Below are 14,375 nucleotides of genomic sequence, written 5' to 3' on the forward strand. Positions count from 1 at the left end.
AGGAGTTTAGTGAAATAATCAGTTGCTGGTGGCAGAGTGAGAGGTGCTCTGAACAGTGAGGGAAATTGAGATACGCATGACTGGAGAAGATCACTCAGATGGTACAATGAGTTTGTGAATATATTTGAAGAAATGGGAAATGAACTTGGAATTATTTAATGGATGTACGAAGATTTCATGGAGTTCTTCAGGAAAGAGGGTGATGGGTATATACGCCTTTGCAGATTTTGAGTGAATCGTGGAGGTTATGAAAAGTCAATTCTTCAGATGATGAAGATCTGGACTGGAGTTTCATCATTGGATTAAAAGTGGTAGTTCTTGAAGCAGGTAATTCTCAAGATGGGAAAAGTGCAATCTTGGTGACACACTTATCGGGATTTTATGGCCTTACTCAAGCCAGACCGGAAAATCCCACCTGAGGACAATGGACATTTCCACTGTCCACCCCTCACCCACTCTGATTTCGGGATTAGAATTCCGGCGGCTGAGTGGGCAGTAAGAACCAGCTCAAAAAGAATATCAAGGATGTGGATCAGGATGCCCTCTGATAAATAGGACAGTTAATTAAGTTGGAGCAGGAGACACATGGAGTATGATGGGATTTAAGAATCCATTTTGTGAACGGCAATCTGAAAAAAATTGCAATTATCCAGTGCTTGATGTTGGGCAAGCTGTTGGAATGTACGTATGGAGAGATAAAATTGGGAGCTCATGTGTAACCCCTACCAGCTAAATGCCTCTTACCTTTCATGATCTCACTTCATCATACTTTATTTTATTTCAAAGGATTCGGCAGAGCAAATATGTTGAACTAATCATTATTCTAAATATATTTTCATTACAGATTTGAAGGCCACCCATACATCTCAGGTTTTTAGCCTATCATTGAAACCTCTGGACTACAGAATCCTTCTTATGGATGAAGATCAAGACCGTTTATACGTGGGCTGCAAAGATCACATTCTGTCACTCAATGTAAACAGCATCAGCCAGAATCCTCTTACTGTAAGTTTCCTCTCTGTGATTCTTTGGACATGGAAATGGCTTCTGGTTAATGCTGCTCTTCTTAGATTTCCGTCTTCCCCTTGCTGTAACACTCTCTCAATGCGACATTGAACAGACCACCCAGTGATCAATGAGCATTACTGGACGTATCTAACAGCACTGGCCTCCTGGGATGTGACAGCGAGTTCCCTATCATGTTTCCTCCTGGTTTTAAGTAGCTCCAGGAAATCCAGGAGCTGCTTTTAATAGGAAATTCCTGACCATAATCATGTCAACGCATCCAAGAATGATGCAATATTGCATTACCTTCCAAATAAACTGATAATAAAACAATCAATTTCTTTAAGTATCAAACGATGCCTGATTTAAGTGGCTTAGACAAGTTGCTGTTGTTTTCCCTTTTATGGAGGTAGTGGAAAGCTCTTCTCCTGATATTTCTTGACCTTTACCCTCTTCCCTAACCAAACAACCTTTCTGTTGTAATAAGAATGCCAAACTGAAATGGCTAACAATAAACAGATTGTATCATCCCATCTGCGATGGTTGTATTTCCCATTTACTGTGCCCTCAATTGCTTTAATGGTCTGTTGATATACTGTGATATCTTGCATTAGGTTCACTGGCCAGCATCGAGCAATAAAGTGGATGAATGCAAAATGGCTGGCAAGGATCCAAATGTAAGTAAATGTAATGTAAATGTTTAGATTCTCCTTGTGATGATGGATATATTTTTGACAGAGGTGCAATTTCAGAGAATTGTGACATGGAAATGGGCCACTTGGCCTAAGCTGTCCATGTCGGTGTTTATCCTCATGTGAGCATGTATTGTAATCCCAGGAGCCTACACTATTCCATATCCCATTATTCCACTTTTCTTTAGCTACTTCCCAAATAATTAAATGTTGGCATGGTTTCTGCTACAATCTCAGTGTAAACACGTTTCCAAAGTCTTTCTTAAATCTCTTCTATTTGATCTTATATCTAAGTCTCCTTGTTCAAAACTCTTCAACTACAAGCAACAATCAATCCCTCACCATCTGTCTCCCATCTGTTCATAATTTGAAACACCACCAGCAAATGATCCCCTGGTCTGATCTAACAAAATTAGTCTCAATTTTCCAAGCCTGTATTCATACCAAGCCTGTGCTCACTGACCTGCATTGGCTTTTGGTCAAGTAAGATCTTCAATTTAAAAATTCTCATCCTTGTTTTCAAATCCCCCTATGGTTTTGCCCCTCCCTATCTCTGTAATCTCCTCCAGTGTTACAACCCTTTAAGATAGCTGTGCTTTCCTAATTCTGGCTTTTGAGCATTCACAATTATTATCACTGCATCATTGGTGACTATGCTTTCAGGCACCTGGCCCCAAACTCTGGAATTCCCTCCCTGCACCTTTCCGCCTCTCCACCTTGCATCCTTTAAGACATGTCTTAAATACTGACCTCATTGACTAATCTTTTGGTCGCCTGTCCTAATGTCTCCCTGTGTTGTTCAATGTCAGATATTATTTTATAATGCTCCTGTCAGACAGGTAACTAGCTAGTATCAAGCCTCTCCCAGGAGTCAGAAATTTCACTTGCTACGAGCTACTGGCCCATCAGAGGCCAATCAGGGACTGGCAGTTTTCTGTTGCCAACATTGCCACTGGTAGCAAAGGCTGCTACCGGTAATTCAGTGGGAACTTCTCCAGCAATCATCAATGGATCCTCACATTAGTGTGAATGAAGGGGATGGAGAATGTGGGCAGAGGGCTATGGGAGACCAGTGCAGGAACAGAGGCTAGAACAGTGGGCTGGCTCTGTAGTTCCCCCCAGTTGGCAAAGCCAGGTCCCTCAATCAGGCACTGAGTACCTCTCAAGGGCCCCTCCCTACAGTAAACCACTGGAAAGCCTGAAAGGGTTTGCTGGCAGACTTTGGGAGGGACAGAAAAGCCCTGTCACTTCCATTTAATCCCTGAGCTACCACTAAATTCTGGTGGGCTGAGGGGTAATTGATGACAATTGGCTCATGAATGAAGCTAATTGATATCCCGCTGCAAGTGGAGAGGTTTCCTGCCTAGGCCTCTTCCCCACCTCTGATTTAATCATCACGAGAGGCTTTCTCACAGTTGGGAAGCTGTTGTGCAACCTTTCCTACAATTCAGTGAATCCATGTTTCATGCCATGGTGGGCTAGATTAAATTCTGCCCTTCACTTTTTTATACCTTATCGATGGTATAGGTTATTTTATAGCGATTCCTCGATTATTGCCCACCTCATAATTTTCTCTTGTTTTTGACAGAATGGTTGTGGTAATTTTGTTCGTGTCATACAAGTTTATAACCGAACCCATCTATTTGTTTGTGGGAGTGGTGCATTCAGCCCCATCTGCACATACATCAACAGAGGCCGCAGGTCAGAGGTTAGTGTCAGTCAAATGGTCATTCTGTAACACCTGCAGATTTGTGTCGTGCATGTGACTCTGGAACTGACCACGGGGATGAATGATTCTTTGTCACTGCAATGCTGTAATATCCACTTTAATGCTGCCGTGTGCGTATTACATTCAAATCCTTGTAATTATTGCCCTGCATTCCAGTTCCCATTTATTTCAGGTTCTTCCACTGTAAAAGGATATCATAATATCATATTGCTCAGAAACATTCCAAAGTACTTGTGTAATTAATTACTTTTTGAAATGAGTTGCTGTTGTTAGGTAGGGAAAAGTTGTTCATAGACACATGGGTGGGATATATCAATCGTGTCGCCCCCAAGACCAGAAAATCCCGCCCCTCGAGGTCAACTGATCTTTGCATGGTGCGCACCCCCGCCCACTGCAATTCCCATGGCAGGTGGGACGGGAAAATTTTGCCCAATGCGTTAAAGCATTCTTAGGGTATGACAGGGAAAGATCGTTTCAGGGGACCACATATAAAGTTGCATAACTAACTGCACCTTACTTTTAGATAACATTTACCTAAGTAGACTTCATTAGCTGCCGAGAAATGTACATTTAAGTTTAAAACCTTCATTCTTGGAAATGTCAATTGTGCAAAATTACAACTTGTTTAATCAGTGTTTTCATTCATAATGATGAATGCTAGTATTTCATCAGAACTGTCCTTAATACCATGGAGGATTTTTTTTCCCCATTTGAATCCAAAATGTGGCCCATTTGAACCATGCAATGATGCTGATTTTGCACGAGGGCCTGTAGTTCATCAATGCGTGGCTGGCCTATGATTCAGTTGAAGTTTTGTTTTCCGTTTCTTATCCTCGGTTTATTTCATATTCCTTCACACTGCTCTTCTGACTGACACAGGAAATAGTAAGTTAGTCAAAATTCTCCATGGTTTTTTTTTTCAATGCCTTCCCAGTTTTAAGTTAGGAAGAGGACAGAATCCATGCACTGTGAAAGATAAACATGACATTTATATTCTCTTAAGGTTGACTACTGGACCGAATGGGTTGCTTAAAAAATAAAACACATCACAGATAATGGTAAGAAATTCGAGTGTTGGTCAACATGGGGTCAAATTACATTATAGGGGTAGGGTATGCAGCAGTAGTAGCGTGAATAATGAAGCTTACCTCCAACCGAGGAGGCTAAAGGTAGAACACAGAACGCTTTATGACTTTTACAATCTTTAAGATTATATTACTATTGACTGCCTCAAGCCTGAGAATCTGAATTCCAGGAAATGTTTTGGCACAGTATGGTGCATGAGCACCAAGTAAAAGAGGGAATTGGCACAAATTGCTGGAGCACCGGAAAAAAAGGAAATAAAGAGAAACAATAGAATTGTTGTCTTTCTTAATGTTGACAACATCTATCCAGCACATTAATAATAATTAGTACTTTAGAATACTGAATACATCTATGTGTGCATTTTGAGTTCTAATTAGCTTCTCCTTACTAAATAAGAATGGATTTATCAGGCTGAGAACCTTTACCCAAAGCCCTTATATAGGTACATTTCATTGAAGCAGCAAGCATTTTCATATATATTGGAATCAGTGAGATATTTGACATTTAAATGATGAGCCTAATTTTGTGCATGGATAGAAATTGACCCTGAAGCATCCCAAACTGGACCAAATTTAGAAAACAATCTCCGGCTCCAGAGGAGGTCTGACCAGATATTTGTTCAGACCATTTTGCTGAGGTTGCCCAATGCAGGCATTAAGTTACTTTTCGAGGCCAGTGATGGGTCAACCACCCTTTTCAGCTTCCCATGGGGGAATTAGTTTGCGATGAGTGGCATAGGTGCAGGATCTGACTCACTTTGTTTTGAAATTGGTTTGTGATGACGGCAGGGGGATGGTGGTGGAGCAGGATCTGACTCACTGTTTATTCTCCAATGCAGACATGGGACTTTATTTGCACTTTTAAAAATCATTCCCTTGGAGCCAAGGGATTCCACATTACCCCTCGATCAGATCACTGCCTATTCCCCCACCACTACGCATTGCTGTTCCACCATCACCTGCTGCTCTGCCCATCAAGGCATCCCCAAAAGCAGGCCTCAAGGCCTAGGTGTGTCCTACCTGCAACTCACTTGAGCTAACTGCATGTTGTACCTGTCTTACACTTTAATAAGTGACCTCACCCCACTGTAACTTCTTATTTTGCAGGATCAGACATTTATGATTGAATCAAAGAATGAATCTGGAAAGGGCCGCTGCTCATTTAACCCTCAGGTTAACACCGTATCCTTTATGATCAGTGAGTAGAATAGACAAGCAGAAAGGACTGATCATCTTTTTAAAGTGTGACAATACTGAAATATGTTTTAAATATTGTCATGTCATTTTCTATCTAGATGAAGAACTATTTTCAGGAATGTACATAGACTTCATGGGTACTGATGCAGCAATATTCCGCAGTGTAACAAAAAGAAATAGTATAAGAACGGACCAGCATAACTCCAAGTGGTTAAGTGGTATGTGCCTTTCTTTGACTCACGTTATGATCTTTGGCCGAAGCCACAAGTTGTTGGTAAGATCCACTTAGGAATAAATAACATTTTGTTTAAAGTTAACAATGTTTGAGATTCAGGACATTTGCTCATTGAGTAACATCAGCAGATTTAAACAAACAAAAACAAACTTTATTATACAAGGTCAGAAAGTTAAAGATTTATAATATCTATCCTATACCTCATGTTAACCTTGTATATGTGAATCAACAAGCAAGTAGTCGAACATATCACAATGCATGATAAATGCCAAGTCAGAGTCCCTGAATTTCTCAACAACACACCCTAGTATTTGTAAGCACTGAGTCAATCAACATCACTGAAACTCTGTCACTATCAGGAGGGATTCCAAATTCAACTTTGAAGATCTAACTTGGGAATTCTCTCCAAACGTCACTCCAACTTGGAGCCCTTCAGCCCACCTCACAGGATTTCACTCCTGTTTCCTGAGATTCTGATCCCCTGGATTCCTGAGTACTCACTCAACCGCCAATTCGCATGCACAACTCCAGCTATTCAGCTGTGCTGGGCAGAACAGTACTGCTCCAAAGGGGTACCTTCACTCCACTGGGTAACAGCACAGACCCACCAATCTTTGGTTGCCTTCCTGGATCCTCAGGGCTACTCCTGAGCCCTTTTTCACTTAAAGCCTGCTACCCACATCCTCTTTCCTGTTTCAAGCCTGTTTCTCTGCTCTTCTTTTTTTTAACCCATGAGCCTTATCTCAGTCGTCTATTTAGGACTTCCATTTAGGCGTTCCCCTGCCCCCTCCCCATTTTCAGATCTCGCCCTATTCCCTTTTAGATGCATTTCGAAATGGTGCTCCACTCATGGTCACATGATCTGGGTTTTCACACCATTTTTCTTCATGAGCAGGCAGGCTGGGTCGGGATCCTCAGTCCAAAGAAATCAAAATGCCAAACTGCATGTGCATCCTGCTCCCGGTCTGTGGATACATAGAAGCTCCGAGGTCTGCTGGGACTTAGAGTTCTCAACTCTCCCCCAGACAAGAAAGTAAATCTACCTTTCATAACACCTATCTACATAATTAGATCGTGATAATTTTAGTTACACTGAACTAGGTTTGTCGCAGCTAATGACACCAGTGCAACCAATAATTAAAGATAAAATATTTGCAAGTCTTTTTTCCACTTGACGAAACTTGATGCCATGTCTTGTTTAAATTCTCACTTTCTGAATCATGTGATACAGATCTGTAAACAAGAAAATCCCATCAGGTATCTCACTGCTGAAGTGTAGATGTAAAGCAGGGATAGTTGTAGTTCTAATGATATATTTAGTTTAGTGTGTTTATAATTTAGTCATTTTGGATATGTGAAACTGACCTGAAATTTGCATAAGGATTATTAAGAATTAGTAGTAAATAAAAGGCAGCTGAGAAGGATGTTACTTCTTATGCGGTTATTGAAACTAGTCATTTCAAATCTTTAGGTTATATGGACCATCATTCTGTATAATATTTTAGCTAGGCTTATTAGAGAGTGTTTTTCATCCTTGAATCAGAAGATTATGGAATTAAGCCCTGTTCCAGGAGGGGAGTATTTAATGTAAGCAAATTCTGTTTTTAAACATAAGAAATAGGAGCAGGAGTAGGCCATCTGGCCCTTCGAGCCTGCCCCGCCATTCAATAAGATCATGGCTGATCTGTCGTGGCTCAGTTCCACTTTCCCGCCCTCTCCCCATAACCCTTAATCCCCTCTCTTATCAAAAACCCATCAACCCGCTTCTTAAAAATATTTAGCGAGGCAGCCTCCACCACTTCAACGGGCAGAGAATTCCAGAGATTCACCACCCTTTGAGTGAAGAAGTTCCTCCTCAACTCCGTTCTGAACCGCCCCCCCTTTATCTTGAGGCTGTGCCCCCTAGTCCTACTGTCTTTTTTGAGCGGGAAGAGTCTTTCCACCTCTATCCTATCCATCCCATTCATCATCTTATACGTCTCAATGAGATCTCCCCTCATTCTTCTAAACTCTAACGAGTACAAGCCTAGTTTATTCAGCCTCTCCTCATAGCTCAACCCCCTCAACTCCGGTATCAGCCTAGTAAACCTCCTCTGCACTCCCTCCAAGGCTAAAATATCCTTGCGCAGGTGCGGCGCCCAAAACTGCACACAGTATTCCAGCTGCGGCCTCACCAATGCCCTATACAGCTGCAGCAAGACCTCCCTACTTTTATATTCAATCCCCCTCGCTATGAAGGCCAGCATCCCATTCGCCTTCCTGACCACCTGCTGCACCTGCAGGCTGGGTTTTTGCGACTCATGCACAAGGACCCCGAGGTCCCTCTGCACCGTCGCCTGCTGCAGTTTTTCGCCCCGTAAGTAATAGTCCTTCCTACCATTCTTCCTACCAAAGTGGACCACCTCACACTTGCCAACATTAAATTCCATTTGCCATTTCCTGGCCCATTCGCCCAGCCTATCTAGATCCTTCTGCAGACTCTCCACACCCTCCGCACAATTTGCCTTTCCCCCAATCTTGGTGTCATCAGCAAATTTCGACACCCTACACTCGGTTCCCTCCTCCAGATCATCTATATAAATGGTAAATAGCTGAGGCCCCAGCACCGACCCCTGGGGCACCCCACTAGTCACCAACCGCCAATCCGAATAGCACCCATTGACCCCCACTCTCTGCCTCCTATTTTTTTCTCTCATAGGTTTCCAGATAAATTTAATAGTCCATTATATCGAATTATACTCAATAATACTGCATAGAATTGTCAACACAGAAACAATATTTCAACCCGCATGGTCTACACCAGTGTCGATTCTCCATGTGAACCTTCTCCCACCTTACCCCTTTCCCACCCGAGCTGCATATCCTTCTATTTACCACTTTAGATTCCCCTTAAATCCACACACTTCCTGATTTATTAACCTCGTTCCTGTAGTGATGGTCATATTCCAATGTGTTCTAAAGTTCTGAACTATCTATTGGATGACAACATTTGTCAAATTCAGAAAGAGGCCCTTTGGCCCATTATGTCTGCACTGGCCCTCCAAATAATCATCGTGACTTAGTATCATTTTCCTGCCTATTCCCCTCACCTCCTACATATTGTTTCTATTTGAGTAACCATCTAATGCCCTCTTGAGTGCTTCAATTGAACCTGCCTCCACCACACTTCCAGGCAGCACATTCCAGACCCGTAAAAAATATTTTCTTCACATCACATTTGCTTCTTGTGGAAATCACCTTCTGTGCCCTTTCATTTGTGCTCCTTTTAGGAATGAGAACAGTTTCTCCAATCTACTCTTTCCATTCTAATCTACTCTTCGTGATTTTGAACATCTCTTTCAAATCTCCTCTTATCCTTCTTTTCGGCCAAGGAGAACGGTCCTCACTTCTCCAATCTGAAGTTTCTCATTCCTGGAACCATACTTGTAAACCTCTTATGCACTCTGTCCAATTTGTACGTATCATTCCCATAGTGTGGCACCCTGAACTCCACATAATATGCCAGCTGAGGTCTAACTAGTGCCTGGTATGAATTCAACATAACCTCCTTGCTCTTATACTCAACGCCCCTCTTAATAAAGCCTGAATTACTATCTGCTTTATTAACTGTTCTCCCCACCTAACCTGCCACCTTCAATGACGTATGCAAATATACGCACAGATCCTTCTGCTCCTGCATCCCTTTAAGAATTTTACGCATTATTTTAGATTGTCTCTCCGTATTCTTCCTACCAAAATGCATCACCTCACACCTCTCCCTACTGAACTTCACTGCTACCTACCTGCCCAGTCCACCAACAACTCTATGTCCTTTTGAAGTTTTACACTGTCCTCGTCATAGTTCACAATACTTCCAAGTTTAGTGTCATCTGCAAACTTTCAAATTGTCCCCTACACACCAAGATCTAGATCATTAATATATATCAGGAAAAGCAAGGTTCCCAATACTGACCCCAGGGGAGCTCTACTACAAACTTGCTCCAGCGTGAAAGCATTTGATTTGAGTTTGAACTCTCTTTAATGTTAGCTCAAAGACGCTAATCTCCTGTTCACTGCTGGATTTTGCCCTCTCTGTTGTTAGAGCCCGTGTTTGTGGACGCCCAGATCATTCCTGATGGCACAGACCCAAATGATGCAAAATTGTACTTTTTCCTTCGCGAGAAAGTGACAGATGACAACGGCAACACCAAACAAATTCACTCCAGGATTGCCAGAATATGCCCTGTAAGTAAAGCTCTTGACCACTTTAACACTCAAGAGACCATTCGGTAATATGTGACAAGTCACGAAGATCATTGTATAAACTAAACCTGTTTTGTTTTAAAAGATTGAAATTGGGAAGCAGATTTGATTTTACAATCAGAGACTACCTGATTCACAGTTCGAATGATGGTAGTGGGGGTGCAATTTCTGTGACTCGGCCTTTGACCCTGCTGATTACCTAGGGGTTAGAATTATTTAAATAATCTGAAGGGCTGCAGACAATGTTGCAGGTAGGTCAGGCCAATTGTCTTCAGAGGGACAAATCGTTGTGTACGTTGGCTGGGGGTGCTGTTGACACGCTGGAACTGTTTTTTTAGCATTTTATGATTCCAAACTCACACTAGGCAAAGTGACCCTTCAATTTTAAAACCCATCTCTACAACCCATTGCAAACTTAGACACAAGGCACACATCAGATTCCTAGCACCCACTAAGCTACCAATGACAAGAAATATGGTATATTCTTGCTGCTTGTATCTCATTGTGATGCACCTGCCCATATCAGAAGAGATGTTCTGTAAATCTTGTACCGATTCTCACATTATATTAAATAAAGCAGCATTTGACAGTAGAAAGGCTTCCAGGCTGATCTTTCTCTCCTGCCCACCATGTTTATACTGATGAATGGAGGTGGAAATTCACTTCAATTAAGTCCAAATAGCTGGAATCCATATTATAACTGCATTTGGCAAATTTAGTTCTTTTGACAGCAAATGTCTTTTCACATTGAGGGGGACAGGCAGAGATGATAGAGAGAGATGATAGGGACAAACTGTTCCTACTGGTGGAAAAGGCCAAGAAGCAGAGGACACTGGTTTAAGAATACTGGCAAAATGAGTGAAGGTAATAGATGAGGAAAACTTTTTGATGCAGCGGGTAGTTAAGAGCTGGGGTGCACTGTCTGAGAGGGCAGTAGAAGCAGTTATTGCTTTCAAAAGGGGATTGGATAATTACCTGAAGAGGTATAATTTGCAGGACTCTGGGGAAAGGGCAGGGAAGGTGGGACTCATTGTGTTGCCTTGCTGATAATCTGAATACTCTACTTTTGGCTGGCTGCACTCCTCTGTGAGCGTGTTCCTGTTTCCAAACCTAATCTGACTCCATTCAGCACCCCCTTTTAAATGTTCTTCACAACATCACAGACACGATGGGCCAAATAGCCTCCTTGCGTGTGAAACTTTCCTGTGGTTTAAAGATCATGTGACTCATTGATTGGAAAGCATTAATGATTGGAAGATTAAGTTTGTTTCTTCTTATTAATTTGTGGACCAGTTAGTTTAACATTTATTGTAAGTAAATTTGTTAAGAATGCAAATAAATAAGCACTGTGGTCATAACGCAAAGTCAGGTGTGGATTTCGAATGAAGGATAAGAAACATCACTGAACCCCAGGGACTTTTTAAAAGTCACTAAGCTAGTGATTGAGGGCCACTCAGTGGACCTAATTTATGGAAATTTGAAAGAGCATGTGATAACGTTCTGCCTGTAAAACTTTTCAAGAAATTTAGAGTTTGTGAAATTAATTGACTCCACTGAAAGCAGCCCAGCTAATAGGAAACACAATGCAATATTAAATGACACAAAGCTGTATCCGGGAGCAGTGACTAATGGAGTTCTACAGGATTCAGCTCCAACTCTCATGCTGTTCGTAAATAATTTCACAGTTTCTCTCTTCTCAGCTGCTGCCAGGCCAACAGAGTATTTCCAGTGTATTCTGTTTTTATTTAGTTTGCTTTGCTGCCAACAGCTTTACGAGGAGTGGAAAATTGCAGCCAGCAACCAATAATTAATCCAAGCTTTAACTTCTTCCACTTGTACCGAGAGGTGGAAGGGTTATCAAGTGAAGCGATTAGAACATAAGAACATAAGAACATAAGAAATAGGAGCAGGAGTAGGCCATCTAGCCCTTCGAGCCTGCCCCGCCATTCAATAAGATCATGGCTGATCTGTCGTGGCTCAGTTCCACCTTCCCGCCCTCTCCCCATAACCCTTAATCCCCTCTCTTATCAAAAACCCATCAACCCGCGTCTTAAAAATATTTAGCGAGGCAGCCTCCACCACTTCAACGGGCAGAGAATTCCAGAGATTCACCACCCTTTGAGTGAAGAAGTTCCTCCTCAACTCCGTTCTAAACCGACCCCCCCTTTATCTTGAGGCTGTGCCCCCTAGTCCTACTGTCTTTTTTGAGCGGGAAGAGTCTCTCCACCTCTATCCTATCCATCCCATTCATCATCTTATACGTCTCAATGAGATCTCCCCTCATTCTTCTAAACTCCGACGAGTACAAGCCTAGTTTATTCAGCCTCTCCTCATAGCTCAACCCCCTCAACTCCGGTATCAGCCTAGTAAACCTCCTCTGCACTCCCTCCAAGGCCAAAATATCTTTGCGCAGGTGCGGCGCCCAAAACTGCACACAGTACTCCAGCTGCGGCCTCACCAATGCCCTATACAGCTGCAGCAAGACCTCCCTACTTTTATATTCAATCCCCCTCGCTATGAAGGCCAGCATCCCATTCGCCTTCCTGACAACCTGCTGCACCTGCAAGCTGGGTTTTTGCGACTCATGCACAAGGACCCCGAAGTCCCTCTGCACCGTCGCCTGCTGCAGTTTTTCGCCACGTAAGTAATAGTCCTTCCTACCATTCTTCCTACCAAAGTGGACCACCTCACACTTGCCAACATTAAATTCCATTTGCCATTTCCTGGCCCATTCGCCCAGCCTATCTAGATCCTTCTGCAGACTCTCCACACCCTCCGCACAATTTGCCTTTCCCCCAATCTTGGTGTCATCAACAAATTTCGACACCCTACACTCGGTTCCCTCCTCCAGATCATCTATATAAATGGTAAAAAGCTGAGGCCCCAGCACCGACCCCTGGGGCACTCCACTAGTCACCATCCGCCAATCCGAATAGCACCCGTTGACCCCCACTCTCTGCCTCCTATTTGACAACCAATCCTCTATCCACGCTAACACCCTACCCCCAACTCCATGTCCTTCGACCTTCTGCAATAACCTCTTGTGAGGTACTTTGTCAAACGCCTTCTGAAAGTCCAGAAAGACCACATCCACCGGCTCTCCTCTATCCACCGCCCTAGACACATCCTCATAGAACTCCAGTAAATTTGTCAGACACGACTTCCCTTTAATGAAACCATGCTGCGTCCGCTCTATCAAGCAATTGCCTTCAAGATGCCTTGCAATTTCCTCCTTAATGACGGATTCTAACATTTTACCTACCACAGACGTTAAACTAACCAGACTATAATTCCCCGCCTTTTCCCTGGCACCCTTCTTAAACAACGGCGTAACATTAGTCGTTTTCCAATCTTCCGGCACTTCCCCGGAATCCAGCGACGTCTGGAAAATAACCACCAAGGCATCCACTATCACCTCCGCCATTTCTTTCAGAACCCTCGGATGCATTCCATCCGGTCCTGGGGACTTGTCCACAATCAGCCCCTCCAGTCTGTCGAGCACCGCCTCTCTAGTAACAGTCGTGTCATTAAGACCCTCCAGTCCTACCACCTTTCCATCACTAACACCTGGCAAATTATTCACGTCCTCCTCCGTGAAGACAGAAACAAAAAAGTTATTCAATACCTTAGCCATATCCCCATCCCCTACCACTAGGTTCCCTTTCTCATCCTCTAAAGGACCAACGTTCGCCCTAGCCAGCCTCTTTTTATATATTTATAAAAACTCTTGCTATCCTTTTTTATATTAAGCGCTAGCCCAGCTTCATAGTTTCTCCTACCCTTCTTTATCAACTTCTTTGTCAATCTTTGTTGACATTTAAACCTTTCCCAATACTCTTCTCGTCCACTACTCTTAGCTACTCTAAATTCCTCCGCTTTTAATTTAACACTTTCCTTCACCTCCTTCGTTATCCACGGCTTATTACCTCTCCTCCTACGGTCCTTTTTGACCATTGGAATAAATTTCCGCTGAGCACCAAGAAAGATCTCCTTAAAGATCCTCCACTGCCCCTCAGCAGACCCTCCCTTGAACGGGTAAACATATAACAGGAGAAACAAGGGAAGCAGACAGAATAGTGCACAAGGAAGGATGTGAAGCCATGATACAGATTCAAAACAAGGTTGCAGCAAGCACACCACTGAGTACTTTCCACTTTATGAGCACTAGGAACCCTTTCACCTCTCGGTAC

General features: G+C 42.9%; 1 protein-coding gene across 5 annotated transcripts in view; it reads left to right on the forward strand.

The window, feature by feature from the left end:
- Positions 1–14,375, forward strand: part of sema3c (sema domain, immunoglobulin domain (Ig), short basic domain, secreted, (semaphorin) 3C) — a 280,857-nt gene that overhangs the window by 218,391 nt on the left and 48,091 nt on the right. For all 5 annotated transcript variants that reach the window (XM_080207415.1, XM_080207412.1, XM_080207414.1 and 2 more), the window contains 6 exons: positions 845–1,005; positions 1,620–1,682; positions 3,286–3,405; positions 5,619–5,709; positions 5,807–5,926; positions 10,025–10,167. In XM_080207415.1, coding sequence (XP_080063541.1) covers positions 845–1,005; positions 1,620–1,682; positions 3,286–3,405; positions 5,619–5,709; positions 5,807–5,926; positions 10,025–10,167 — 698 coding nt within the window. The remainder of the gene's footprint in view (positions 1–844; positions 1,006–1,619; positions 1,683–3,285; positions 3,406–5,618; positions 5,710–5,806; positions 5,927–10,024; positions 10,168–14,375) is intronic.

This window comes from Carcharhinus amblyrhynchos, chromosome 19, assembly GCF_965287045.1.
Source record: "Carcharhinus amblyrhynchos chromosome 19, sCarAmb.v2.hapA, whole genome shotgun sequence".
In the NCBI taxonomy this organism is placed as follows: Eukaryota; Metazoa; Chordata; class Chondrichthyes; order Carcharhiniformes; family Carcharhinidae; genus Carcharhinus; species Carcharhinus amblyrhynchos.